General features: G+C 35.7%; 1 protein-coding gene across 6 annotated transcripts in view; it reads right to left on the bottom strand.

Annotated features, from left to right (window-relative positions):
* The window catches only part of CCSER1 (coiled-coil serine rich protein 1), a 1,426,296-nt gene that overhangs the window by 1,240,207 nt on the left and 158,637 nt on the right, over positions 1 to 27,452 (bottom strand). For all 6 annotated transcript variants that reach the window (XR_001902664.3, XM_017958858.3, XM_017958861.3 and 3 more), the window contains exons 2-3: positions 19,580 to 20,944; positions 15,785 to 15,969 (exon numbers count right to left, since the gene is read on the bottom strand). Coding sequence is in view for 5 of the 6 variants with exons in the window: in XM_017958858.3 (XP_017814347.2) it covers positions 15,785 to 15,969; positions 19,580 to 20,903 (1,509 nt within the window). In the remaining variant the exon portion in view is untranslated. The remainder of the gene's footprint in view (positions 1 to 15,784; positions 15,970 to 19,579; positions 20,945 to 27,452) is intronic.

Below are 27,452 nucleotides of genomic sequence, written 5' to 3'. Positions count from 1 at the left end.
AGGGAAGGGAAGGGAAGGGAAGGGAAGGGAAGGGAAGGGAAGGGAAGGGAAGGGAAGGGAATCCCACTACTGGGTATCTACCCAGAGGAAAATTTGTCATTACACGAAAAAGATCCTTGCTCCACGCATGTAGCAGCACAATTCACAATTGCAAAAACATGGAACCAAACCAAATGCCCATCAATGACTGGATAAAGAAACCGTGTATATACATACAATGGAATACTACTCAGCTATAAAAAGGAATGAATTAATGGCATTCACAGCAACCTGGATGGAATTGGAGACTCAAAATTAGTGGAAGAAAAAAGTAATAATGATCAGAGCACAAATAAATGCAACAAAAAAATTACAAGGTATCAATGAAATGGAAAGTTGGCTTTTTGGAAAAAAATCAAAAATCAACAAACCTTTAGCCAGACTAAGAAAAAAGAGAGAAGGCCCAAATAAAATCAGAGCTAAAAAAGGAGACACTACAACCAATACTGTAGAAATGTAATGGATCATTAGAGACTACTATGAGCAACTATATGCCAATAAATGGAAAAACCTAGAAGAAATGGATAGATTCCTAGCCACATACAACCTACCAACACTGATCCATGAAGAAATCCTAAACCTGAATAGATGAATAACAAGTAACAAGATAAGCCATCATAAAAAGTCTCCCATCAAAGAAAAGCCCGGAACGCAATGGTTTCACTACTGAATTCTAAAAAACATTTAAAGAAAAATTAATACCAATCCTAGATTAACTATTCCAAAAGATACAGAAGACTTCTGAACTCATTCCATGAGGGCAATATTACCCTGATCACAAAATCAGACAAAAACACAAGAAAAAAAAAAGAAACTACAAGCCAATATCTCAGATGAGCAAAGATGTAAAAATCTAGAGACAAAGGTCAGGTTACCCACAAAGGAAAGTCCATCAGAATAACAGCAGATCTCTCCGCAGAAACTCCACAAGCCAGAAGAGAGTGGGGGCCAATAGTCAACATTCTTCAAGAAAAGAATTTTAAACCCAGAATTTCATATCCAGCCAAACTAAGCTTTATAAGTGAAGGAGAAATAAAATCCTTTACAGACAAGCAAATGTTGAGAGATTTTGTTACCACCAGGCCTGCCCTACAAGAGCTCCTGAAGGAAGCACTAATCATGGAAAGGAACAACCAGTAGCAGCCACTGCAAAAACATGCCAAAATGTAAAGATGATCAATGCTAGGAAGAAACTGCATCAACTAACGAGCAAAATAACCAGCTAATATCATAATGGCAGGATCAAATTCACACCTTACAATATTAACCTTAAATGTAAATGGGCTAAATGCTAGAATTAAAATACACAGACTGGCAAATTGGATAAAGAGTCAAGACCCATTAGTGTGCTATATTCAGGAAACCCATTTCACGTGCAGAGGCACAGAGAGGCTCAAATAAAAGGGGATGGGGGAAGACCTCCCAAGCAAATGGAAAACAAAAAAGGCAGGGGTTGCAATTCTAATCTCTGATAAAACAGACTTTAAATCAACAAAGATCAAAAGAGACAAAGAAGGCCATTACATAATGGTAAAGGGATCAATTCAACAAGAAGAGCTAACTATCCTAAATATATATGAACCCAATACAGGAGCACCCAGACTTATAAAGCAAGTCTTTAGAGACCTACAAAGAGACTTAGATTCTCACACAATAATAATGGGAGACTTTACACCCTACTGTCAACATTAGAAAGGTCAATGAGACAGAAAGTTAACAAGGATATCCAGAAATTGAACTCAGCTCTGCACCAAGTGGACCTAACAGACATCTACAGAACTCCCCACCCAAAATCAACAGAATATACACTCTTCTCAGCACCACATCGCACTTATTCCAAAATTGACCACATAGTTGGAAGTAAAGCACTCCTCAGCAAAAGTAAAAGAACAGAAATTATAACAAACTGTCTCTCAGACCACAGTGCAATCAAACTAGAACTCAGGACTAAGAAACTCACTCAAAACCGCTCAACTACATGGAAATTGAACAACCTGCACCTGAATGACTACTGGGTAAATAACAAAATGAAGGCAGAAATAAAGATGTTCTTTGAAACCAATGAGAACAAGGACACAACATATCAGAATCTCTGGGACACATTTAAAGCAGTGAGTAGAGGGAAATTTATAGCACTACATGCCCACAAGAGAAAGCAGGAAAGATCTAAAATTGACACCCTAACATCACAATTAAAAGAACCAGAGAAGCAAGAGCAAACACATTCAAATGCTGCAGAAGGCAAGAAATAACTAAGATCAGAGCAGAACTGAAGGAGATAGAGACACAAAAAACCCTCCAAAAAATCAATGAATCCAGGAGCTGGTTTTTTGAAAAGATCAACAAAATTGATAGACCACAAGCAAGACTAATAAAGAAGAAAAGAGAGAAGAATCAAATAGAAACAATAAAAAAATGATAAAGGGGATATCATCACTGGTCCCACAGAAATACAAACTACCATCAGAGAATACTGTAAACACTTCTATGCAAATAAATGAAAAAATCTAGAAGAAATGGATAAATTCCTGGACACATATACCTTCCCAATACTAATCCAGGAAGAAGTTGAATCTCTGAATAGACTAATAACAGGCTCTGAAATTGAGGCAACAATTAATAGCCTACCAACCAAAATAAGTCCAGGACCAGATGGATTCACAGTCAAATTTTACCAGAGGTAAAAGGAGGAGCTGATACTATTCCTTCTGAAACTACTCCAATCAATAGAAAAAAAAAGGAATCCTCCCTAACTCATTTTATGAGGCCAGCATCATCCTGATACCAAAGCCTGACAGAGATACAACAAAAAAAGAGAATTTTAGACCAATATCCCTGATGAAAATCAGTGCAAAATCCTCAATAAAATACTGGCAACCTGAATCCAGAAACATATCAAAAAACTTATCCATCATGACCAACAGGGCTTCATCCCTGGGATGCAAGGCTGTTTCAACATAAGCAAATCAATAAACACAATCCAGCATATAAACAGAACCAACAACAAAAACCACATGATTATCTCAATAGATGCAGAAAAGGCCTTTGACAAAATTCAACAGCCCTTCATGCTAAAAACTCTCAATAAATTGGGTATTGATGGGATGTATCTTAAAATAATAAGAGCTATTTATGACAAACCCACGGCCAATATCATACTGAATGGGCAAAAACTGGAAGCATTCCCTTGGAAAACTGGCAGAAGACAGGGATGACCTCTCTCACCACTGCTATTCAACATAGTGTTGGAAGTTCTGGCTAGGGCAATCAGGCAGCAGAAAGAAATAAAGGGTATTCAGTTAGGAAAAGAGGAAGTCAAATTGTCCCTGTTGCAGATGACATGATTGTATATCTAGAAAAACCCCATTGGTTCAGCCCCAAATCTCCTTAGGCTGATAAGCAACTTCAGCAAAGTCTGAGGATACAAAATCAATGTGCAAAAATCACAAGCATTATTATACAACAATAACAGACAAACAGAGAGCCAAATCATGAGTGAACTCCCATTCACAATTGCTTCAAAGAGAATAAAATACCTAGGAATCCAACTTACAAGGATGTGAAGGACCTCTTCAAGGAGAATTAGAAACCACTGCTCAACAAAATGAAAGAGGATATCAACAAATGAAAGAATATTCCATGCTCATGGATAGGAAAACTCAGTATCGTGAAAATGGCCATACTGCCCAAGGTAAGTTATACATTCAATGCCATCCCCATCAAGCTACCAATGACTTTCTTCACAGAATTGGAAAAAACTACTTTAAAGTTCATATGGAACCAAAAAAGAGCCCGCATTGCCAAGTCAATCCTAAGCCAAAAAAAGAAAGCTGGAGGCATCACGCTACCTGACTTCAAACTGTACTACAAGGCTACAGTAACTAAAACAGCATGGTACTGCTACCAAAACAGAGATATAGACCAATGGAACAGAACAGAGCCCTCAGAAATAATACCACACATCTACAGCCATCTGATCTTTGACAAACCTGACAAAAACAAGAAATGAGGAAAGGATTCCATATTAAACAAATGGTGCTGGGAAAACTGGCTAGCCATATGTAGAAAGCTGAAACTGGATCCATTCCTTACACCTTATACAAAAAATTAATTTGAGATGGATTAAAGACTTAAATGTTGAACCTAAAACCACAAAAACCCTAGAAGAAAACCTAGGCAATACCATTCAGGACATAGGCATGGGCAAGGACTTCATGTCTAAAACACCAAAAGCAACGACAACAAAAGCCAAAATTGACAAATGGGATCTAATTAAACTAAAGAGCTTCTGCACAGCAAAAGAAACTACCATCAGAGTGAACAAGCAACCTACAGAATGGGAGAACATTTTTGCAATCTACTCATCTGACAAAGGGCTAATATCCAGAATCTACAAAGAACTCAAACAAATTTACAAGAAAAAATCAAACAACCACATCAAAAAGTGGGTGAAGGATATGAAGAAACACTTCTCAAAAGAAGACATTGACGCAGTCAACAGACACATGAATAAATGCGCATCATCACTGGCCATCAGAGAAATGCAAATCAAAACCACAGTGAGATACCATCTCATACCAGTTAGAATGGTGATCATTAAAAAGTCAGGAAACAACAGATGCTGGAGAGGATGTGGAGAAATAGGAACGCTTTTATACTGTTGGTGGGACTGTAAACTAGTTCAACCATTGTGGAAGACAGTATTGCAACTACTCAGGGATCTATAGCTAGAAATACCATTTGACCCTTCCATCTCATCGCTGGGTATGTACCCAAAGGATTATAAGTCATGCTGCTATAAAGACACATGCACACATGTTTATTGCAGCACTATTCACAATAGCAAAGACAAAATCAACGCAAATGTCCAACAATGATAGACTGGATTAAGAAAATGTGGCACATATACACCATGGAATACTATGCAGCCATAAAAAATGATGAGTTCATGTCCTTTGTAGGGACATGGATGAAGCTGGAAACCATCATTCTCAGGAAAGTATCGCAAGGACAAAAAAACAAACACCACATGTTCTCACTGACAGGTGGGAATTGAACAATGAGAACACTTGGACACAAGAAGGGGAACATCACACATTGAGACCTGTTGTGGGGTGGGGGAATGGGGGAGGGATAGCATTAGGAGATATATCTAATGTAAATGACAAGTTAATGGGTGCAGCACACCAACATGGCACATGTATACATATGTAACAAACCTGCACATTGTGCACATGTACCCTAGAACTTAAAGTATAATTAAAATAAATAAATAAATAACAAATAAATAAATAAATAATTGTATATAATAAAAATCCGCACTTACCTAAGCGATCTACAGATTGAATGCAATCCATATTAAAATACCAATGACATTCTTCACAGATATAGAAAAATAATCCTAAAATTTTGATGTAACTATTCAAAATACCCAGAATAGCCTAAGCCATTGTGAGCAAAAAGAATAAAACTGGAGGAATCATATTACCTGACTTCAAATTACATTACAAAGCTATAATAACCAAAATAGCATGGTAGTATCATAAAAAAAGACACACAGACCAATGGAACAGAGTAGAGATCCCAGAAATAAATCCACACATATGCAGTGAATTCATTTTCAATAAAAGTGCCAAGAACATACATAGGGGAAAGGACAGACTCCTCAATAAATGGTGCTGGAAAACTGGATATCCACATGCAGAGAATGAACCTACACTCCTATCTTTTGCCATGTATAAAAATCAAATCAAAATGGATTAACACTTAAATCCAAGACCTCAAACTATGGAACTATGGAAGAAAACATTAGGGAAACTCTCCAGGACATTGGTCTTGGCAAAAATGTCCTGAGTAAGACTTCAAAAACACAGGCAACCAAAGCATAAATGGACAAATGGGATCACATCAAGCTAAAAAGCTTCTGCACAGCAAAGGAAACAATCAACAAAGTAAAGACAACCCACAGAAGGGGAGAAAATATTTGCAAACTATCTATCAGACAAGGTATTAATATTCAGAATATATAAGGAGCTAAAACAACTCAATAGAAAAGAAAACTAAACAATCCAATTTAAAAATAGGTAAAAATATCTGAAGAGACATTTCTCAAAAGAAGACATGCAAATGGACAACAGGTATATAAAAAATGTATTTTATCCAAAAGAGAGGCAAATAACAAATGCTAACAGGATGTGGAGAAAAGGAACCCTTGTACACTGTTGATGAAAATGTAAAGTAGAACAACCACTATGGAGAACATTTTGGAGATTCCTCAAAAAACTAAAAATAGAGCAATCATATGATCCAGCTTTCCCACTGCTAGGTATGCACTCGAAAAAAAGAAATTAATGTATCAATGAGATATCTGCATTCCCATGTTTATTGCAGCACTATTCACAATAGCCAGGAAATGCAATCAACTTAAGTGTCCATCAACAAGCAAAAGGATAAACAAAATGTGGTACACATACATAATGGAATATTATTCAGCCATAAAAAGCAAATGAGATCCTGTCATTTGCAACAACGTGAATGAAACTGCAGGACATTATTTTAAATAAAATAAACGAAGTGTGGAAAGATAAATTTTGCCTATTCTTATTCATATATAGGAGCTAAAAATTAAAACATTTGAAGTCACAGAAATACAGAATAGAATGATGGGTACCAGGAGCTGGAAAGAGTAGTGGGGGGGTGGGAGGACATTAATGTATGCAAAAATATAGTTATGTAGAATGAATAAAATCTAGTACTTTATAGCAAAATAGGGTAATTATAGTCAAAAAATTATTTATTGTATATTTTAAAATAACAAAAAGTGGAATTAGAATGTTCCTAACAGAAACAAATGATAAATGCTTGAAGTGATAGATACCCCAATGACCTTGATGTGATTAGTATTAATATAAATTGCATTCCTGTATCAAAATATCACATGTACCACATAAATATATACACCTATTATGTATAATTATTATACAGTAATAATTAAAAATTTAAAAAATAAGTTTAATAATGTTATCACAGAGGTAAAAATGTAAGTGTTAAGCATTACTCAAACCGATCTTCAAATCATTTAAAAAGTCAGTTAAGTCTATAATAGACTATGCCTAATTTTGCCCAACAAACATACAAATTGTGAAAGCTTCTAAATGAAAATGACTCATCTCAAAGTTCAGAAAGACAAAAATGATTGGAATATTTTTATTCAATCCTGCTTGTAAAGGCAACTCTGAATCTATAAGCTTATAAGAAATGAAGTGAGTTGGACTAGATAAAATATGCAGGGGATTTTTAAAATCTTCCCTTACCCATATGTGACCAAGATATTATATTTTAATGGGTTTAATGAATACCACAAATATTTGACTATTTCTTGTCCTCACTGTATGGCCAGTTCATAACTATTGCACTCATATAATCCTAGAAACCTTGTAGTATAGTTTGAAGTCAGGTAGCGTGATGCCTCCAGCTTTGTTCTTTTGGCTTAGGATTGTCTTGGCAATGCGGGCTCTTTTTTGAACAGACACTTCTCAAAAGAATACATTTATACAGCTAACAGACACATGAAAATATGCTCATCATCACTCACCATCAGATAAATGCAAATCAAAACCACAATGAGATACCATCTCACACCAGTTAGAATGGCAATCATTAAAAGGTCAGGAAACAACAGGTGCTGGAGAGGATGTGGAGAAATAGGAACACTTTTACATGTTGGTGGGACTGTAAACTAGTTTAACGATTGTGGAAAACAGTGTGGCGATTCCTCAAGGATCTAGAACTAGAAATACCATTTGACCCAGCCATCCCATTACTGGGTATATACCCAAAGGATTATAAATCATGCTGCTATAAAGACACATGCACACGTATGTTTATTGTGGCACTATTCACAATAGCAAAGACTTGGAATCAACCCAAATGTCCCTCAGTGACAGACTAGATTAAGAAAATGTGGCACATACACACCATGGAACACTATGCAACCACAAAAAAGGATGAGTTCCTGTCCTTTGTAGGGACATGGATGCAGCTGGAAACCATCATTTTCAGCAAACTATCACAATAACGAAAACCAAACACTGCATGTTCTCACTCATAGGTGGGAATTGAACAATGAGATCACTTGGACACAAGAAGGGGATCATCACACATCGGGGCCTATTGTGGGTGCAGCACACCAACATGGCACATGTATACATATGTAACAAACCTGCACGTTGTGCACATGTACCCTGGAACTCAAAGTATATTAAAAATAAATAAATAAATAAATAAAATAATTTTAAAAAATCCTAGAAACCATTCTACAGGGCCGATAATCCTAAAATAAATTATGTTTCCACTGGAACAATGTCATAATTGGTATGGCCTTCCCGATCAAGGACTTAGTGTCGAAAAAGCAAGAGCTTTATCAGACAGTGCATCATAAGAAATATCTGTGTATTTGTATAATAAATTACAATGTCAAAATTGCGCATAAGCGCACCACACACAATTCTTGTTACTAGGAGCCTTAATTCACATCTATATAAACATATATCATTATTTAACCAGAAATTTTACCTTTAATTTATTCATATTTATTAGATGCCTATTTTTGCACCAGGTGCTATATTAATGACTGTAAGAAATGCCAGTATATACACAGTTCCTTCCATTTAAAAGACTGAAATCTTTAAGGTAAAATGAGACACAGTCAAATAACTATGTGGTGAGTGTTATATGCATGATACAATTTAGAAGGGTACTGAAAGGAAAATATGATTAGTAACTGGAAAAACAAATAAAAGCATAAAGGATTAGGGCTGTTAATCTAAAATTTATGCCAGTTATCAACAAATGTAATTTCATGTTTCATGAGTGATACTTGTGATTTTCTTCCTTAAAATTTATAAGAATTGAGGAGAATGATTCATGTGGCTCCATTTCCTTAAAAATATTAATGGCTTCCATTTTTATTAGATGTCCCTGTAACCATGCAATATTTGCTTTAATTCTATTAACCATCAGTTACACTAAAAACTGCAATAGTTATTTTAATTCCCCAAAGCCCTAACATTTTACATACTGCAAAGTTTCATTCAGAATTTCAAGATTAAGAAGAGAAATTTTCAAAATCAGATCTTCTAATTATCATTTGTCTTCTTTGCTTTTTTTTTGAGACAGAGTCTTTCTCTGTTGCCCAGGCTGGAGTGCAGTGGTGCGATCTCGGCTCACTGCAACCTCTGTTTCCCACATTCATGAGATTCTCCTGCCTCAGCCTCTCGAGTAGCTGGGAATATAGGCGCCCACCACTACGCCCGGCTTATTTTTTGTATTTTTAATAGACACGGGGTTTCACCGTGTGAGCCAGGATGTTCTTGATCTCCTAACTTCATGACCCGCCCACCTTGGCCTCCCAAATTGCTGGGATTACAGGCATGAGCCACCGCGCCCAGCCTGTCTTGTTTTTAATTTCAAGCTCAAACAACTTTCATGCCATGAAACAGAAGTGTGAAGGTGCATATACCAAACGGGGCCAGTAGGATTCTTTTGCTCGGTGGATTGCACAAGTGGGGTGTTTTGAGACTGATTTTTATTTTTAATATTAATCACGAGATTCATTTTGTATGTTCTTCTTTACTGTCCCAACTTTCTTTCAGCATACCTGCTCAGCACTCACAGCTGGGTCTCAGTTAGAGAAATGAACAAAGGACACAAGAAACTTATGCATATATTTAACAGTGTCATTGACTGTGTGAAATAAGGCAATTTCCCGTTTCAGAGAAACGGGAGTTCATGTGCCCATTTTAAATGTTCTTAATTTTTTATTTCGATGCTCACAATCCAAATCAAGAATGCCCCACCCATTCTGAACTTAAAGATGGTCAAAATGGTTAAAGCAGTTGTATTGGCAAGATAATGTTTAACCTTATGTCTCCCTTTGGGAACTCAAAAATCCTCAAGTACTGTCTCTTTCATCTTTGATTCTTCGGAGCAGATTGTCAATAAATATTTATTATAAGAAACTGTGAATGCTTTAATGAATGAAGAATTATAATGAAGAAAGAATAAGCTTACATATGAGAAAACAGCAGGCCCCAGAAGAAAAGTAAATGAACAGTAAAGTGCTTGGCTATCTCAAATAGGGTACAATTAGTCTTATATATTATTCTACTATTATCAATAACTAAATTCTGCAGTTCAACATACCAAAAAATTAAAATGATATGAGATGTTAATGATCTGCAAGTAACTACTTCTTATTAATCAAATATAAATCTGATTTGTTCTTCTACCAAAGTCCTATAGTTATGTTTTTACTGTGTCATTCACAGTTTCCACATAAAAGGAGCAGGATGCTAAATGAAAGAAAACATGCTGTGTCAGAGTAAAACTGGCCATAAATGAAAGTTGTGTGAATCACTTAGCACAAACAGTACAGGGCAACTTTGCAAACGCATTTGCTGAGGAATCTGAAGACAATACAACTTTCAAAACCAACGGCTTGTTGCAATGAAAATAAATACTTACAAAAATAGTAAAGATTCCTTGAGTCAAGGAAAAAAGTAAACTTAGTTCACTTAAGATACACATCTCAAGGCCTTTAAGAAAGAGAGAATATTCTAAAGAACAAAACCTGTAATATATATGAATTCTTCAATTTCAGAGATGTTTTCATCTTTTCAACCACAAAGACCAGCACAAAGTCAGGGCCCATTAAATGTCTTTTGACAAAAGGGAAAGAGGAGGCAAGCAGTAAATCTAGGTTAATTAAAAGAACTTGGATACAACAAAATATTTGGGAATATGATAGTCATTAAGTGCTCACCAAACCTGAGTCTCCACCTCTAGATACAGGAAAGTGATTATTCTTCTTGGCTGCTTTTGTTTCTAGTTTGGGCCATATGATTAGATCTGACCAATGAGTTGTGAGCAGAAGTAAAGTGATTCTCACAATTCAAAGTATTTTATTACAGGGACCTCCAGAGATCTCTTTCTTTTTTGCCATGGTGAAAGGCAATGTTTGCAAAGTTAGCTGCTTCAATAGCCTGAATACAGGAGGAGACACTGAACAGAACCCTGCCTTCCACAATAACCATGTAGCCTAAGTGAGAAAGAAATCCATATTATATAGAGTTGCTAGATTTGGAAGTTATTTTTTATTTATTTTATTTATTTACTTATTCTTTTTTTTTGAGAGGGAGTCTCACTTTGTCATTCAAGCTGGAGTGCAGTGGTGTGATCTTGGCTCACTGCAATCTCCAAGTCCCAGGTTCAGGCCATTCTCCTGCCTCAGCCTCCTGAGAAGCTGGGATTACAGTCACCCACCACCATGGCTAGCTAATTTTTATATTTTTACAAAATACAAATAGAGACAGGGTTTCACCATCTTGGCCAGGCTGGTCTCGAACTCCTGACCTCAAGTGATTCCCCTGCCTCGGCCTCCCAAAGTGCTGGGACTACAGGCTTGAGCCACCACGCCCAGCGGTATTTTTTATCACTTAGCCAAGTTTACCCTGACTCATCCACTTAGGCATTTTTCCTTCCTTTAATGGTACCAGGTCTTTTGTATTGTTCATTATATATGAATCTACTCTCGCATTAACTTTTCTAGAGAGTAATCTTCAAAATACTTAGAATTAGAATTCACTGTGTAAAGCCGTTGGAGAACCCATGACAAATCCTTACATTTATATATTTATATACCATAATCTGGAGAGAAAGTTCCTGAAGTAAGTTCTTTAAAGAAATAAGTTCTTTAACTTTTTTCTAGAATGGCATTTTAAATTTTTTGGACAATCCCAAGGAAGGTATTCAGAAAGTTACTCATTAGAGAAAAATTGGAAAAATACTATAAAGTGGTTTGAAAAAATATAATAAATGTGAACACTTATCAAATTGTTCCAAATTTACTTTGGTTTCTTTTAATAAACCTAAGCAAATCCCAATTTGCTCTCGGCATTTGATGTTTGAAGAGTTCATACATCCTGTCCTTTCCCTTCTAGACTGAAATACCCTAGAAATACATAAAAACAATAGAACCGTGGTATATCTAACTATATCTAATCCATTAGGTAATATCTTTGGTCATTCAGGAAATGCTCAGCATCTTAATAAATAGAGCCATATTTTATTACGAAAATTGAAATCTCCATGAACTACGTGAAGGTCTGCATTAATGCTAACATTAAAAATTAGGACTCATGAAGTATTACAAAACTCCCAAGTATGAATATCCTCTTTTGTGACAAAGTTCCTTTTTGATGGGATATCTCCCAGTAAGGACATAGATACTATTCATGAGCATTTCAAGAAACATGACCGCATTTTAAGTTCAGATTAAGCACTAAATATTGTTTCTATTTTCCTCTTTTGTATCTCTTATAGAATGCTGCAGCCTAGACTTAGAGCAAGCAAGTTTAGACTGCTTTAAATGTTTTAATTTTATTACACCAAATTGATGCAAACAATTGAAAAATGGCTCAAATTAATTTTAAATCTAATACATTTTCCCAAAAGATTGTAGGATTTGAACTTAGAAAGGATCAAATCCAGATCCTATCTCTGCCGTTTATGAGCTATGTCATTTTAGGCAAGCCGCTTATCTTCTCAGTGCCTTATTTTCCTCTTTTGCAAAATTTCATCACTACAGTATCATTTAATTTATAGTACTGTTGTGAGGACTGGATGTGATAAGACGTGTCAGGCATTAAAAGTAGTCCCTTGGTTCAAACAAGCATTAAAAACATATGTTTCTATTATATTTGCTTTAAAATAAAATAACTGAACCATGGATGCATTCTTAAATACATGCAGTTGCTTAATTTTGGAAGAGGAATATAGAAATGTGTCACTTTTCACACATAGAGCTACAATTTTCCAAATATATGTCACTTGTTTCACATGTATCTAGAACTAAATAATCCCTACCATTTCTTCCTTACAGTGCTACAAGTAAAAAACATATTTCATGCGTTTTAAATTAATTAAGTGTAAAGCAACTGGCCAGGCATGGTGGCTCACACCTATAATCCCAGCACTTTGGGAGGTGATGTCAGTGGATCACCTGAGGTCAGGAGTTCAAGACCAGTCAGGCCAACATGGTGAAACCACATCTCTACTAAAAATACAAAGATTAGCCTGGCATAGTAGCACACACTTGTGGTCCCAGCTACTCAGGAGGCTGAGTCACAAGAATCACTTGAACCAGGGAGGGGAGGTTGCAGTGAGCCAAGATTACACCACTGCACTCCAGCCTGGGTGACAGAGCGAGGCTCTGCCTTAAAAAACTAAAAATGAAAATTAAAAAATTAATAAACTGTAAAGTAACTGAAAGATGAGACATAACTTGTGAAATCCAAAGGAAGATGGTAAGATCATGAAGTAGTTTTTGGTAGTTCTCTTTAGGAATTTCAAAAGTTTCAGTATTTAATTCAGTAATTTTCATCTGTAAATCCAATGAACATGTACAATATTTTAAGTTTTTGTTCCAACCCTGATAGACTGTCCACCACCATGGCAGTGGTGTCTTCCTGCCATCTAGTGGGAAAACTATACTACTACAGGCACACTTTTAAAAACTTAAATATAAGGCCCTCAAACAAAACCACTTCTTTTGTTTCTTAAGTTTTAAATCTTAAAAGTGGATCTGAGGGCTGGGCGCAGTGGCCCACGCTTGTAATCCCAGCACTCTGGGAGGCTGAGGCGGGTGGATCACTTGAGGTCAGGAGTTTAAAACCAGCCTGGCCAACATGGTGAAACCCCATCTCTACTAAAAATACAAAAATTAGCCGGGCATGGTGGCGGGTGCCTGTAATCCCAGCTACTCAGGAGGCTGAGGCAGGAGAATTGCTTGAACCTGGGAGGTGGAGGTTGCAGTGAACCAAGATCGCGCCAGTGCACTCCAGCCTGGGCGACAGAGCAAGTCTCTGTCTCAAAAAAAAAAAAAAAAAACAAAAACCTAAACCTGAGAAGAGTGACTTTGTGATATTATAAGCACTTTTTACATTTTATTTACTTATGTATGTATGTATTTATTTATTTTATTGAGACCAGGTCTCACTCTGTTGCCCAGGCTGAAGTGCAGGGTCGCAATAACTCACTGCAGCCTCCAACTCCTGGACCCAAGTGATCCTCTCACATCAGCCTTCTGAGTAGCTGGGACTACAGGTGTAAGCCACCACTTCTAGCTAATTATTAAATTTTTTTTTAGAGACGAGTTCTCGATACTTTGCCTAGGCTGGTCTCAAACTAGAATTATTTAAATTAAATGCAGTATGAAAAACACATGAGATATGAGAGAATATGTAAAAGGCACAACTTTCAAAGTTGAATAGTGTACCCCTATTAATATAAATACCTCTCCATGAAGAAATAGTGAAAATGTTGTGATGATAAATGTTTTGTAATACTTCATTAGTCCTAACTTTTAATGGTGCATCAACTGGAAATCTTTTTTAACAAATTTTCATACTTAGATCAAAAATATCCATTGCAACAATAATAATACAATAGCCAATGCACAAAAGAACAAAATGAAGCATGAAATATATATTTCCATATGTAAAAATGTAAACACACACTCACATAGTCATTTTTTAGTGTAATGGAAACAAGATGCCTATTATCATTTGCTATTTTGTGGTTACAAATTTGCCCAGGATTAAGAAATGGCCACACCAGAAAAAAATGATTAAAACCTCTAACATCAAGCACAGTGATTTTGCTATCACACAATGTTACCTTACTAACTTAAGGCTTCTTCACAAAATAATTATCAGATTTCAATTACCTAATATTTTCATTTGAAACCCAATTACATAAAATAATAGACATATCATAAGTGATTAATTTTTGAGCATTTTTCACATATATACATGGATAGGTAGGTAGAAAGATTACTTTAAAGGAACATTTTAGACAATAGATGTTAAATACTCTGCTGAAAAAGGACACATCTGTGCGAAGGTGAGCAAAGTGATCTCCAAAAGGCAATCACACTCTAATACTTGTGAAACCTGAGGCCACATGGACCCAAAGCTGCAGTTCACCCCTCATCTCTTCCCATCCCTGAGTCTGTCTCATACTATGAGGGAGCTTCATACTAATGCCTCTGTGACACCCTAGTTCACACATAAAAACTCAGACCATGCCTCTCCCTATACACCCCACCTCCACCCTCATACTAAAAGCAGGTTCTACAATTTGGACCAGGAATAGGGCATCTTGATTACCTCCAATGTATGCAAGCATTGGATGGGCATTTCACATTGGTCCTCATAAGCTTCACACCAACTCCTCACCCTTTGTGGAAGGGCACTGCAGGAGTACAGTGAGGTTAGGGTCTACTAGGGACTAAGAGTGGTACCGGAGTCAGTGTGATTTACAAAAGGGTATTTTCTAGAGGGCTATATGGTGGAGAGAGGATGCGAAATAATGGTGTCAAAGGAGATCCTCATGTTCAGCATTTTTCCTAGTTTCTGTATTCAAGGGTCTTGTTCTAGAATAAAGAATGTCAAACTTTCCATGGAAGCAAGGAAGACAGGAACTAAAGACAGCTGTCATGGTGACCTCCATCCTGACCTAGACGAAAAATTTGTTTCTCTGACTTGTAATGTCAACTATGGAAACAAATTTTCCCTTCAAATATGAGGTGTTTATCCTGTAGTCTGTGTTCATTCGGCAAGAGGCATGAACATACCAGATACAGACGGTATTATTCTATTAGAGACAGATGTATGTATATACTTACCAAACTGTTCATTTTTGAAGATGAAGAACCTGCTCTTTGCTTTCTTAAACTATTAACTTCTTCTATATTTCCATCTTTTGGTTTCAAAATCATTCTGCTACTCCCTGCAGTGCCTTCTGACGAGGATCGCAGTCTCCTCTCTATAAATCTTCCTTCACGAAATGGACTGAGACTACTGGCAAGAACTATGGAAAGGAAAATAAATAAAAATGAACGTAAATATTTAAATGTACTTTTTTTTTTTTTTTTTTTTTGAGACGGAGTCTCGCTCTGTAGCCCAGGCTGGAGTGCAGTGGCCGGATCTCAGCTCACTGCAAGCTCCGCCTCCCAGGTTCACGCCATTCTCCGGCCTCAGCCTCCCGAGTAGCTGGGACCACAGGCGCGGCCACCTCGCCCGGCTAGTTTTTTGTATTTCTTTGTAGAGGCGGGGTTTCACCGTGTTAGCCAGGATGGTCTCGATCTCCTGACCTCGTGATCCACCCGTCTCGGCCTCCCAAAGTGCTGGGATTACAGGCTTGAGCCACCGCGCCCGGCCCTAAATGTACTTTTTACAAATGTCCCACTGAGACAAATGTCCCACTGAGAGATCGCGGAAAACTCTTAGTGTTATTCAAAGCTTCTCTATCATGAGAAAACTTTTACATATATAGCATCAGTTTAGTTCACTTAATCATGTTATCTCTTCAAAGCCCAAAACTTTTGGAGTCATCCTTGGTTGCTTCATAGCTCACATTAATCACATAAACAAACCCTGTCCTTATTTCCTTCAAACTGTATACAGAATCTGATTCCTTCTACCTCTCTTTCTAAGACCCTGGACCAAATCCAATCTATGCTTGTTTGGTTACTGCAATATTTGCTACAATTCTCCTGCCTCTGCCTACTCCCATCTGCCTCTCCACCCCCAACACAAACTACATTCCACATGGTAGCCAGAATCATATACTTAAAACATAAATGAGAGCCATCACCACCACTCTTCTAGATAAAAGGTGATGTTTTCCAAATGGCATAACATATTCTTCATAATACGACCTATATGACTGCTCTTTCTGTCCACAAACCAGGGACAGGAGGGGCACCCTGTTCACCTGCTCACCTCTGTAACCTCATGTCCTGCTCTCCCCTCCATCACTCTGCTCCTGCTACACTGGACACCTGCTGCTCTGGTACATCACCAGCATGCTCCAGCCCCACACAGCCTTTGACCCACAACCTTGCACTAATATATTTCTCTCAAATATCTATATGACATATTCTTTAAGTTCCTTCAAACCTTTACCAATATGTTACCTTGGGTATCATCCCACTCACATTTAAAAATGCAAACTGCAATTCCACCTCTGCTTCCTAAGCCTTTATTCTGCTTTAAACTTACCCTCAGCAGTTATCACCATCTGATATAAATAGCATGTTAACTGAGTATCCCCGGTAGAAAGTAAGCCTCAGGCAGGCAGGGATCTAGGCCTATTTTGTGTACTGCTACATACCTACTGCCCAATATAGTGTTAAAACCATAAATATTTGCTGAATGAATGAATGAGTAAATGAATAAATTGTTCTAATTAGCCTCATCTACTAGTTTAAAGACTGTCCAGAATCTATTAGTCCAATACATAGCAGTTCTTTTAAAATAACTTTTTAAGCCAATGAATACAAGTTAAATTGTCAGATAACTCAACATTTTATTGTTAGTTCTGATATGATTGTACACCTAATACACTTAGATGTGTATCAAGTACTGGCTTAAATGTTTCATACAAAATACAAACTAAATTTAGCATTATGAAGGTTAGTGTCTACAGCAAATGTTTATTGGATAAAATGCATTTACTTAGCTGTTTTTAAAACTTTAAACTTCAAAATTATAAAATCCTTATAAATAGAACACAAATATTTTCACAAACTAAAGGATAGTATACTGTCCTTGTTGACATTACCAGCTTATTTATTCAAGAATAGCCAACACATTATCAAATCAGCAAAATTAATGTGTTATTCTGTTACAATTAGGATCTGAATCAACATATTAATAGTCTCCAAGATAATTGGTCATTCTTTAATTTCCAGAGAGAGAAACACACACAGTATTCAATTAGGCTTTGAGGAAAGTCATCATTACTAAATAAGAATTAGATATGTCAGGATAATTACATTTCTATCCCTTTTTGATATAATTTAAAAACTTCATGACTTTCAATATCAAGTCCATCATTTGCTAACAATGTGACCCTATACAGTTATTTAACGTATTATAAATCTTAGTTATTAATATGACACGCAAAATTTTTATAAGGACTATATAAAATAGTGCATTCAATTTTCTTAGTACATTTTTGGGCACATATTAATTGTACAAAAGGGTAACCATCATTAATATCATCATCATTATCATATTCTCATGATTGTATTACAGGAAAAGAAGCTACGCATATATGACTAAAGCCAAGACCACAGACAAGAATACAAAGTTCAAAAAATGGACAAAACATGGTCAGGTGCATAAAAGTGATCTTGTATCAAATGGGAAAAGTATTAAGACAGCTGGAAAATTAAGTCTTGTATTTAAAACTTTAAAATTTCATGTTTATGGATGAACTATATAATCCTATTACTTGTGACATTATGTTATATAAATTTTATTTCGTATTTTAAGTCATGACATGTAGTAAAGCATAGTTATGGAGAGCCAGAGCTTTGGATTCAGAGTTGTAATTTGACTGCACTACTTACCAGCTGTATGATTCTTTAGCCTCTGTTCTCACATTTGTAAAATGGGAAACATAGGAGCCTACCTCATAGGATTTGTATCCCAATAAATGAATTACTAGTTTTGTGATTGCCGATACACAATTTACCTTTGCTCCCATTTTCTTGCCTGCAAAATAGCTTATAATAATAGTAGCAATTTCAATCATTTTAATTAATGTATATAAAGTAATATCTAGGACATAATCACCTCCAAATTTGGGGAAATTAGTAGTAGTAGTAGTAGTGGTAGTAGTAGCATTAATGATAGCAGAGAAAAAGGAATTAAAATATGTCTAAGACAGCCCAGCGGTGGTATTTTTCAATAATTTTCTTGAACTGAATTTCATGTTAAAAAAACAAAATTTTCTGTAGCCATATTAGAGTAATTCATATATACTACCAGTTTTTTTAAACTAAAGAGAATGTGTCCAAAATTGCAGAGTTAATGTCAGAGGCAGGGTTGAAACCTGTCTTCAGCTTCCAAAGATAGGTTATTTTTAAGCTTACAATTCTGTTTTTGTATCTAGAGATAGGAATTATTTATATTGAAACACAGATCCTATTTAATAATGAAAGCTTAGTTAACAAAGGAAATAATGTTAAATTATACAAATTTTATAGTGATTTTAGCTGGAATATATCAATTTCACTAAATAAGAAATACCAATGCCTCTATAACAAACTCTATAAAAGACAGTCTTTACTTTGGAGAAATCCACATTGCAAACAGAATTAGTTTCCTTTCACTTTCTTCTGAAGGTGCTCCAATAAGCACCATAACTAAGAGGCTGCTTCTTAGTTATGGATAACATAACCAAGAAAAAATGAATAATATTGCTGAATTACATTTTCAGCATAATACAATTGATGTAAGTTTAAAATCAAGCAGCGGAAACATTTAACACAAATTATAAATAGGAAACCATTTTGAAAGTGAAAAACAAGAAAAATGTGGTTTCCATTTATGAGATGGAATAAGAAAACTGAATAAAGTATAATGAAAATCAATTCATATCATTTGTTACACAAAGAAAATCAGCATACCTTTGGCAGGATTTGCTTCATATCCATATGACGTTTTGTTAAAAATATGATGATCACCAGAAGTAGGTATTATCTTTGAATCTGAAATAGGATGGATCCCTTTAACATGTTCAGCTATTGCTTTATGTTGCTCATAAAATCCAAGTTTCCTTGGGGAGTCTGTCCCCAACATTGTTTCACTATTTTGTAACCCTATATTTTCTTCTCTTTCAGTATGTGCTGGTAGGTTACTCTCTGAGTGTCTCACACTTGTAGCAGGTAGTTCAGCAATTTGTAATAACACTTCCTTCTGATTAGCAGCAGAGGTTTCTGGTAAGGAATTAGATTCAGTGCTACATTGACCCTCTAACCTATATTTCCCGGGAGACATAATTGCACAGGGGACAGTTCCCATAAGTTCTATTGTTGTCTTTGTAACAGCAGCAGGATTGAGAGACATCTGAGAGGTAGAATCATTGTGGCCAAAGTTGTCACAGTGGGATGCCATGCTTCCACTTTTAGAAAATGCATCCGTTTCAGACACAGAATCTTCAGTCAAGGCTAAAAATTCTGAAGGTGTCTGAGCTGTGGTAAGATCAGCAGAAAGCAAAGGAGATTGTAAAGAGCTTCCTGCCCGTTCCGTTACATCCACAGAGCAGGATGGCGAAGCTCTTACTAACACAGGTTCTCTCTCTTGGTACTGTGCAACTTCCAATGAGAATTCAGACTGCTGTACCAGTGAAATAGATTGGCTCTGTAGAACTGGCTTAGAAAATTTATAGTGAGATGAAAAAGATTTAGGGAGTAGCTTCCTTGTTGACTGCTTAACAGAACGGCGAGTTTGGTCTTCTGTGAAACCAGAATCATCCCCTTCACTTTTGCCGGAACTTAGACAATTTATAAAGACATTCTTGTTAGTTGAGTGCTCTTTTTCCCTTTCAAAGTCCTCTGTCAAAGATCTTGTTATCTTCTTATTTCGTGAACTACTAAAACCAACAGAATGTCTTCCCCTGGTCTTAATATGTTCTTCCAAACTCAGTTTCTGCATATTGCTGTGACCAGGTTGAGCACCATTTGAAATACTAAGGTTCTGGTTGGTAGGTTCTTGCTTAGGCTCACTCCCCTTCTTATGGTGGAAGCTAATGGAAGGAGTACGGAATATGCTCCTCCGTTTACCTGTGCTACCTGAGCTTGAGTTAGTGCTGGAAGGAGAGGAACTGTGGACACCAACTGTATTACTGGAAGAAGGTGAAGAAGGAAGAGAATCATGTCTTCTGCTAATACTTCTTCTGAATATTGGCAACCGGGAGACCAGGGTAGATCGTCTTGATCCTGAGTCCCCCATTGGGACTCCAAGGCTTGCACTGTGAAAGCCAACTTAGCAGCCTGAGAAAGGTTAAAACAAAAAGAACAAGTCAATAGAATTCAAGTACAAATAATACATTTTAAAACAAAATACTGTTTTTCAAGACACGAAATAGAATTTGGTTTATACTAAAACAATCAATAACAAAAATCTGATACCTAATAAACGTTTTTGAATTTATAAGTAGTAAAAATGATCCAATAACTTGTACTGATATTTTATAGTGATGCAAACATTTTAAGATTAACAAAAATATTTAAAGTTTATTCAAGAGTGTTGGCTTTGGAGACACCAGGTATTTAAGACCCAGACTTACTACTTATACCTGTTCCATAATTTTAGTAAACTGTTTATTCTTAACTTTTTATGTTTTTTTTAGATGCAGTAGGCACGTGACAGACATAATAATTTCTGTCTGGGTAAATGCACCACCATGAGTCTTGTCAGAGACCACTAGAAGTATTTTCATTTTATACCACATGATTCAACAAGTTCCTGATGGGAGCTCAACAGAATCATAAACAAGACAATGGTATAGCCTGACACCACAATCAGCACTCAAAGAAAAACCAATTGCTATAGACTTTTTTTTCTCTCTCTTTTTTTCTCTCTCTCTTTTTTAAATTATACTTTAAGTTCTAGGGTATGTGCACAATATGCAGGTTTGTTACATATGTATTCATGTGCCATGTTGGTGTGCTGCACCCATTAACTCGTCATTTACAATAGGTATTTCTCTTATTGCCATCCCTCCCCCTTCCCCCGACCCCACCACAAGTTTGATTTGGGAAGCTGAGAGATAAGCAGGCCATTGGAAGAAGAAACTAAATCACAAGGATATAACGTAGGGTTACAACCAAGTTAAACTTATGAGAGAACCACAGGTGTCAGTTGAAGAAAATGCTTGAATAAAAACTAAGACAGTTGGTAACGTTGAGAGAAGTGAGAATACATACTGAGAGAATCAGAAGCATAGAAAATTTATGAACCATATTAATGTCAGTATATTCAGGGTATCAATGGAGAAGATAAAGGAGGAGAAGGACAAGGGTGAGGAGAGGTGGCAGCTACAACTCATCAACTTCGATGTACCAGGTACTTCCCAACAGATTATCTCTTTCACACCTTGTATTTCTAGAAATAGGTAATAAGACTATGAACATTTTACAACAGAAAAGCAACTTGTGTAATGTCATTCAGCCAACACCTGGCAAAACAGGAATAAAAAACCAAGCCTTATCTAACTACGGGGTAAGCTTATAATCAGCATGGTACATATTACATTCACTAATTAGTCATGAACTCCTACTGCTGAATGAAGGCCCTGCTATGTTTCTACGTCAGGGATTCAAACTTGTACAGCAAATATTGTTATTCTAGTGACCACCATTTTTCACTGATTTTTAAACTGTACCTGATTTGGATGCTATTTTATTTATGAGTTTTGCTTAATCCTTCAACTGTAATGCACCCTCTCCCTTTGTAAATTGAATCAGACTCTGTTTCATTTTCTTAGTTTCTACAACCAAAACTACCTGACTAAAAATTAATACTATACAAAATTTAAAATCCTCTATTTTATCATCCTTGTAAATATGAGAATTGATCAAGTAAAATACTTTCATTTCCTTGAACAAGTATGTGACAAAAATGATGAATATTTGCTTTTAGATATTCATTCATAACTATTTAATATTTTTCTCCAAACAACATAAAATCTGACATATTTGTATTATAAGATTTTTAGTGGATGATTTTTCACTACAGTCAATGACTTTAATTTTAAAACTTGATTTTATTTTTAATTCACAGATGACAATTGTATATACTTATGAGGTATAATGTGATTCTTGATATGTGTTTATATTATAAAATAATTAAGCAAATTAACATACCTATCACCTCATATACATACCATTTTTTGTAGTGACAGCATTTAAAATGTACTCCTTTATCCATTTTGAAATATGCAGTACATTATTATTACCTATAGTCACCATGCTGTGTAATCAATCTCTAAAACTTATTTCTCCTGTCTAACTGAAACTCTGTACCCTCTGAACATTATTTCCCCATTCCCCTGGCCCCAACACCCCAGCCCCCGGTCTTACCATCCCGGTCTCTGGTAACCATTCTACTTTCTACTTCTATGAGTTTAATGATTTAGATTCCATATATAAGGGAGATCATGCAATATTTGTCTGTCTGTGTCTAGGTTATTTCATTGAGCATAATGTCCTCCAGGTTTATCCATGTTGTGACATGTGACAGAATTTCTTTTTTAGGCTGAATAGCATTTCATTATATATATAAACCACATTTTCTTAATCCATTCATCCACAGATGTACACTTAGGTTTGTTGTATATCTTGGCTATCATGAATAATGATGCAATAAGCACAGGAGTACAGATATCTCTTTGACATACTGATTTCAATTGTTTGGCTATATACCCAGAAGTAGGATTGCTGGATCATATGATAGTTCTATCTTTAGTTTTGGAGGAACCTCCATACTGTGTTCCACAGAGGCTGTGCTAATTTACATCCCCACCAACAGTGTGCAAGAGTTCCCTTTTCTCCATATGAATTTGAATTTAAATCAAACTATATGTGAACCACTCCCAAAACATTTCAGTATTCTTGTAAGGCTTTGCTTGAAGAAAACCTAAAACATAAACATACATTTTAGCTCTTAAAATTGTTCACAAATAAAAATGTGTGATTTTCCTCACAGCTTAGATTTTCCAAAGTGTATACAATGAATAATACATGTTTTCATGACTATATTCTTTAAAATGTTTCAACTAACATCATTCACAGCCATGATTTTTTTCAGTTACATGCAACATTTATTTCCATTCAATGCCTATTGAACAATTTTTCTCTAATTAGAACATAATCAACCATAATGATTTGCAGCTGGTTGTGAACCTATAGCCTTCAATGCCTGAATGTCAAGATATCAACCATCATTACTGAAATACTCAAAATTTATGTATATTAAATATTTATTGGCCATTTTTGAAGTATTTTCTACATTTGGAGCAGCATTAAAAGTAAAAGAATCAGTCCCATATCTCTTTAGCAAGTATTCAAAGGATCTAACTAACGAAAAAAAAAATTTTAAACAATTTTATAATCACTCTTGCTCTTAAATACTTAATGAAAACCACCAGACTTCCACTGGGCACAAATAATCTATTAAGGTCAGTGATATGTTTGTCCTAATTTCTTTAAGTAAAAACATCATAGATACCAAAAGGTATCTGCACATTATTGAATAACCTGGAGTAGATACAAATCTACTAGAGATAAATATTCTTCACATGTCTTTTATTTTTAACATGAACTCATATTTCCCTTGAGAGCTTCACAGCTAAATAAGGAGAAAATAGACTATAGATCAGGATTATCCATATTCTTTAGGAAAGCTCTTTAAGGCTTGGATGCTGTCTACATTTGCAGATTCATTGCTCTTCTCCTCACACTTCATGATCCATTTACACTGATGACTGTCATTTTCTTATCTTTCTTTCCTTTTCCTTTTCTTTCTTTCTTTGTTTTTTGTTTTGTTTTGTTTTGTTTTTGGAGACAAGGTCTTGCTCTGTCACCCAGGCTAGAATGCAGTGGAGAGAACATAGCTAACTGCAGCCTCAAATTCATGTGCTCAAGCTATCCTTCTACCTCAGCCTCCCAAGTAGCTGGGACTACAGGCATACAGCATCATGCCCAATTAACTTTAAAAAAAAGTTTCATAGATACAGAGTCTTGCTATGTTGCACAGGCTGATCTCAAACTCCTGGCCTCAAACAATCCTCCTGCCTTGGTGTCCCAAAGTGTTGGGAGCCCAGGCATGAGCCACTGCACTTGGTCATGACTGCCATTTTCTGATCACTTTCACCTTCAAGACCTTTGGAGATTTAGGTCCACCAGCTTGGGATGCCCTTCCTGTAACTCCAACATGGCAAAAGCCTCCTACTTTAGTTTTGGAGGAACCTCCATACTGTGTTCCACAGAGGCTGTGCTAATTTACATCCCCACCAACAGTGTGCAAGAGTTCCCTTTTCTCCATATGAATTTGAATTTAAATCAAACTATATGTGAACCACTTCCAAAACATTGCCCCTTCCAAGTTGCCATCCCTGACACTCTTTCCCTACCTGACAACCCATTCCCACTGTCTCCCATCCTGCAAATGGTACTCCTCCTTTACATTTCCTCAAGTATTAGCTTACATAGTAAGCATCTATTTATCTCAAGTTACTATTTTGTCTTAATGACAAAAACCACTTCTCCTTAATTTGATACCCAGTGCCTGAGAAAATATGCAATTTGTACCTATAGAGTACACAGATTTCTATGTTTTAACTTCAACACTTCAGGATTTCAAACCTACATAAACATATTTTCTGTCTCACTGACATGAATAAATCTTATAATCCTGAGGGTAATTATGCTAAATTACAACTTTTAGAGATTCATATTTATTAAAAGGCTTCCAAACTTTAAAAGTTCAATAATCTGAAATTTGCTAATAAACAGTTGAAAACATGAAAACATAATGCTGAATAAGTTTCATGAAATAATATGTCATCACAGCAACTTCAATTATTCACTAAAGATAAATGCAACAACATCATAACTGCTAATTTTATTTCTTTTTACTACAATGTTTTTATAACAGTTACCTTTAATCCCTTAGCAAACACTGTATACATTTTTATAAGTTTCCAAATTGGATAAAATAAACATCTTTTCTCAATTCTTATCTAATATTTCTCGATTCAGAAATCATAGTCACTTTCATAATAATAGGTCTTAAAAATATGAAGGTTGAACTAGACCCATCCATTATCTAGGGGTCTTTACTACCATAAACGTTATTTTATTTTGAAAAAACAAATTTGTTACATAAGTTTTTTATTATAAATTTAATGATATGTAAATAAACAAAAGGTGATATTAACTTGAAGATAACACTACTATACAAATGTATATGGGCCCTATTAGAAGTAAAACTCAGTTTGATCGCTTAGAAATTTACAATGGCAACCTGAAGAAATAGTACTTTTGTTCTTTAGCACCAGGATTTAACAAAAGGCTTCCAGAAGGTACAGTACTCTATTCAGTGACCTCTACAACCTTAGCAAACACAATCATTACCCTTAACAGAGTACCACATTATAGGAGGATCTATTCTAAATAAACTTAGAGTCAAATTTCTTATTTGATATGGTTGAAGAAGATATGAATTCTAGTTAAATGATTCATAATTTGGACATGGATCATTAATATGTTACCTACTTAAAGTTGGACTAAAAGTAAAATATATTACATAATTAAGACATTTTAAAAATTACTGTCTGGGTGCAGTGGTTCATGCCTGTCAATCCCAACACTTTAGGAGGCTAAAGTAGGAGGACAGCTTGAGCCCAGGGGTTGGAGACCAGCCTGAGCAACATAGGGAGAGCCGATCTCTTAAAAAAATTAATTAACTAGGTATGGTGGCACACACCTGTTGTCCCAGCTACCTGGAAGGTTGAGGTGGGAGGATCCCTTGAGCCTTGGAGGTCAATGCTGCAGTAAACCACAATCGCACCATTGCACTCTAGCCTGGGTGACAGAACAAGACCCTGTCTCAAAAAAAAAAAAAAAAAAAACTATTTCTTTTGTGATTCCAAATGCATAAATTAACCAACAGCATAAAACAGTCCTGTAGGGTTTCAGAGCTGTATCATCTTGGAAGCTGACTACCATATACTTAAATAGGTCTATCTGTCTGTACAGGTAAAAAGAAAGCAAAATTACCTTCGCTTTTCTTCTTTCTCATTGCTTTTCAAATATTTTCCTAGAATTTGTACACCCCTCATATTTTTTCATTATGAGTCATAGATGATGACATGTCACCTGGTCTCATATCTGAGGTAATCCTAAGTATTCTTTGTCTCTCTTATATACCTCTTACATACACGTGTAATTGGCACTTAAATGCAAGTACTACCACTTACTGATACTATAAACTGGAACATCAATAATAATTACTTTATAGAGTGTTTTAAGAATGAGAAGATATTACATCACAAGGACACTAACCCACTGCTTGGCACAGAGTAGATATACAGCTCTGCCTTTTCTGTTGAAATATATTCAAGCAAGAGGTAGATGGTGGTGCAGCTCTTAGAGTAGTTATGAAAATCATCTACCTAACAAAATGTGTGTCACAACCAGTCTATTAAAAATCACCTAAAACAATATTGAAGAGATGTATATAATGTGAGATCAGTACTCTGACCTCTTATAATCAAATTCCCTAAATTTATATTTTTATTGGCATTTGAAAACAAATGATCAATATTTGAAATGTTTAGGGGAATGCTGCATAAGTTAAATCTGTTCCCAGCTCTATTCTTTCCCAGAAAAACATTCAGAAAATAATCTGGTAGAGCCTAAATGACCATATTAAAAAGAAAATCTTCCATTGTACTTGGTGAAAATAAAAGAAGATCCATGAAAGAAATAAATATTT

This window comes from Papio anubis, chromosome 3 (genome assembly GCF_008728515.1).
Source record: "Papio anubis isolate 15944 chromosome 3, Panubis1.0, whole genome shotgun sequence".
Lineage (NCBI taxonomy): Eukaryota > Metazoa > Chordata > Mammalia > Primates > Cercopithecidae > Papio > Papio anubis.
This window is presented reverse-complemented; position numbering and strand designations above follow the sequence as displayed.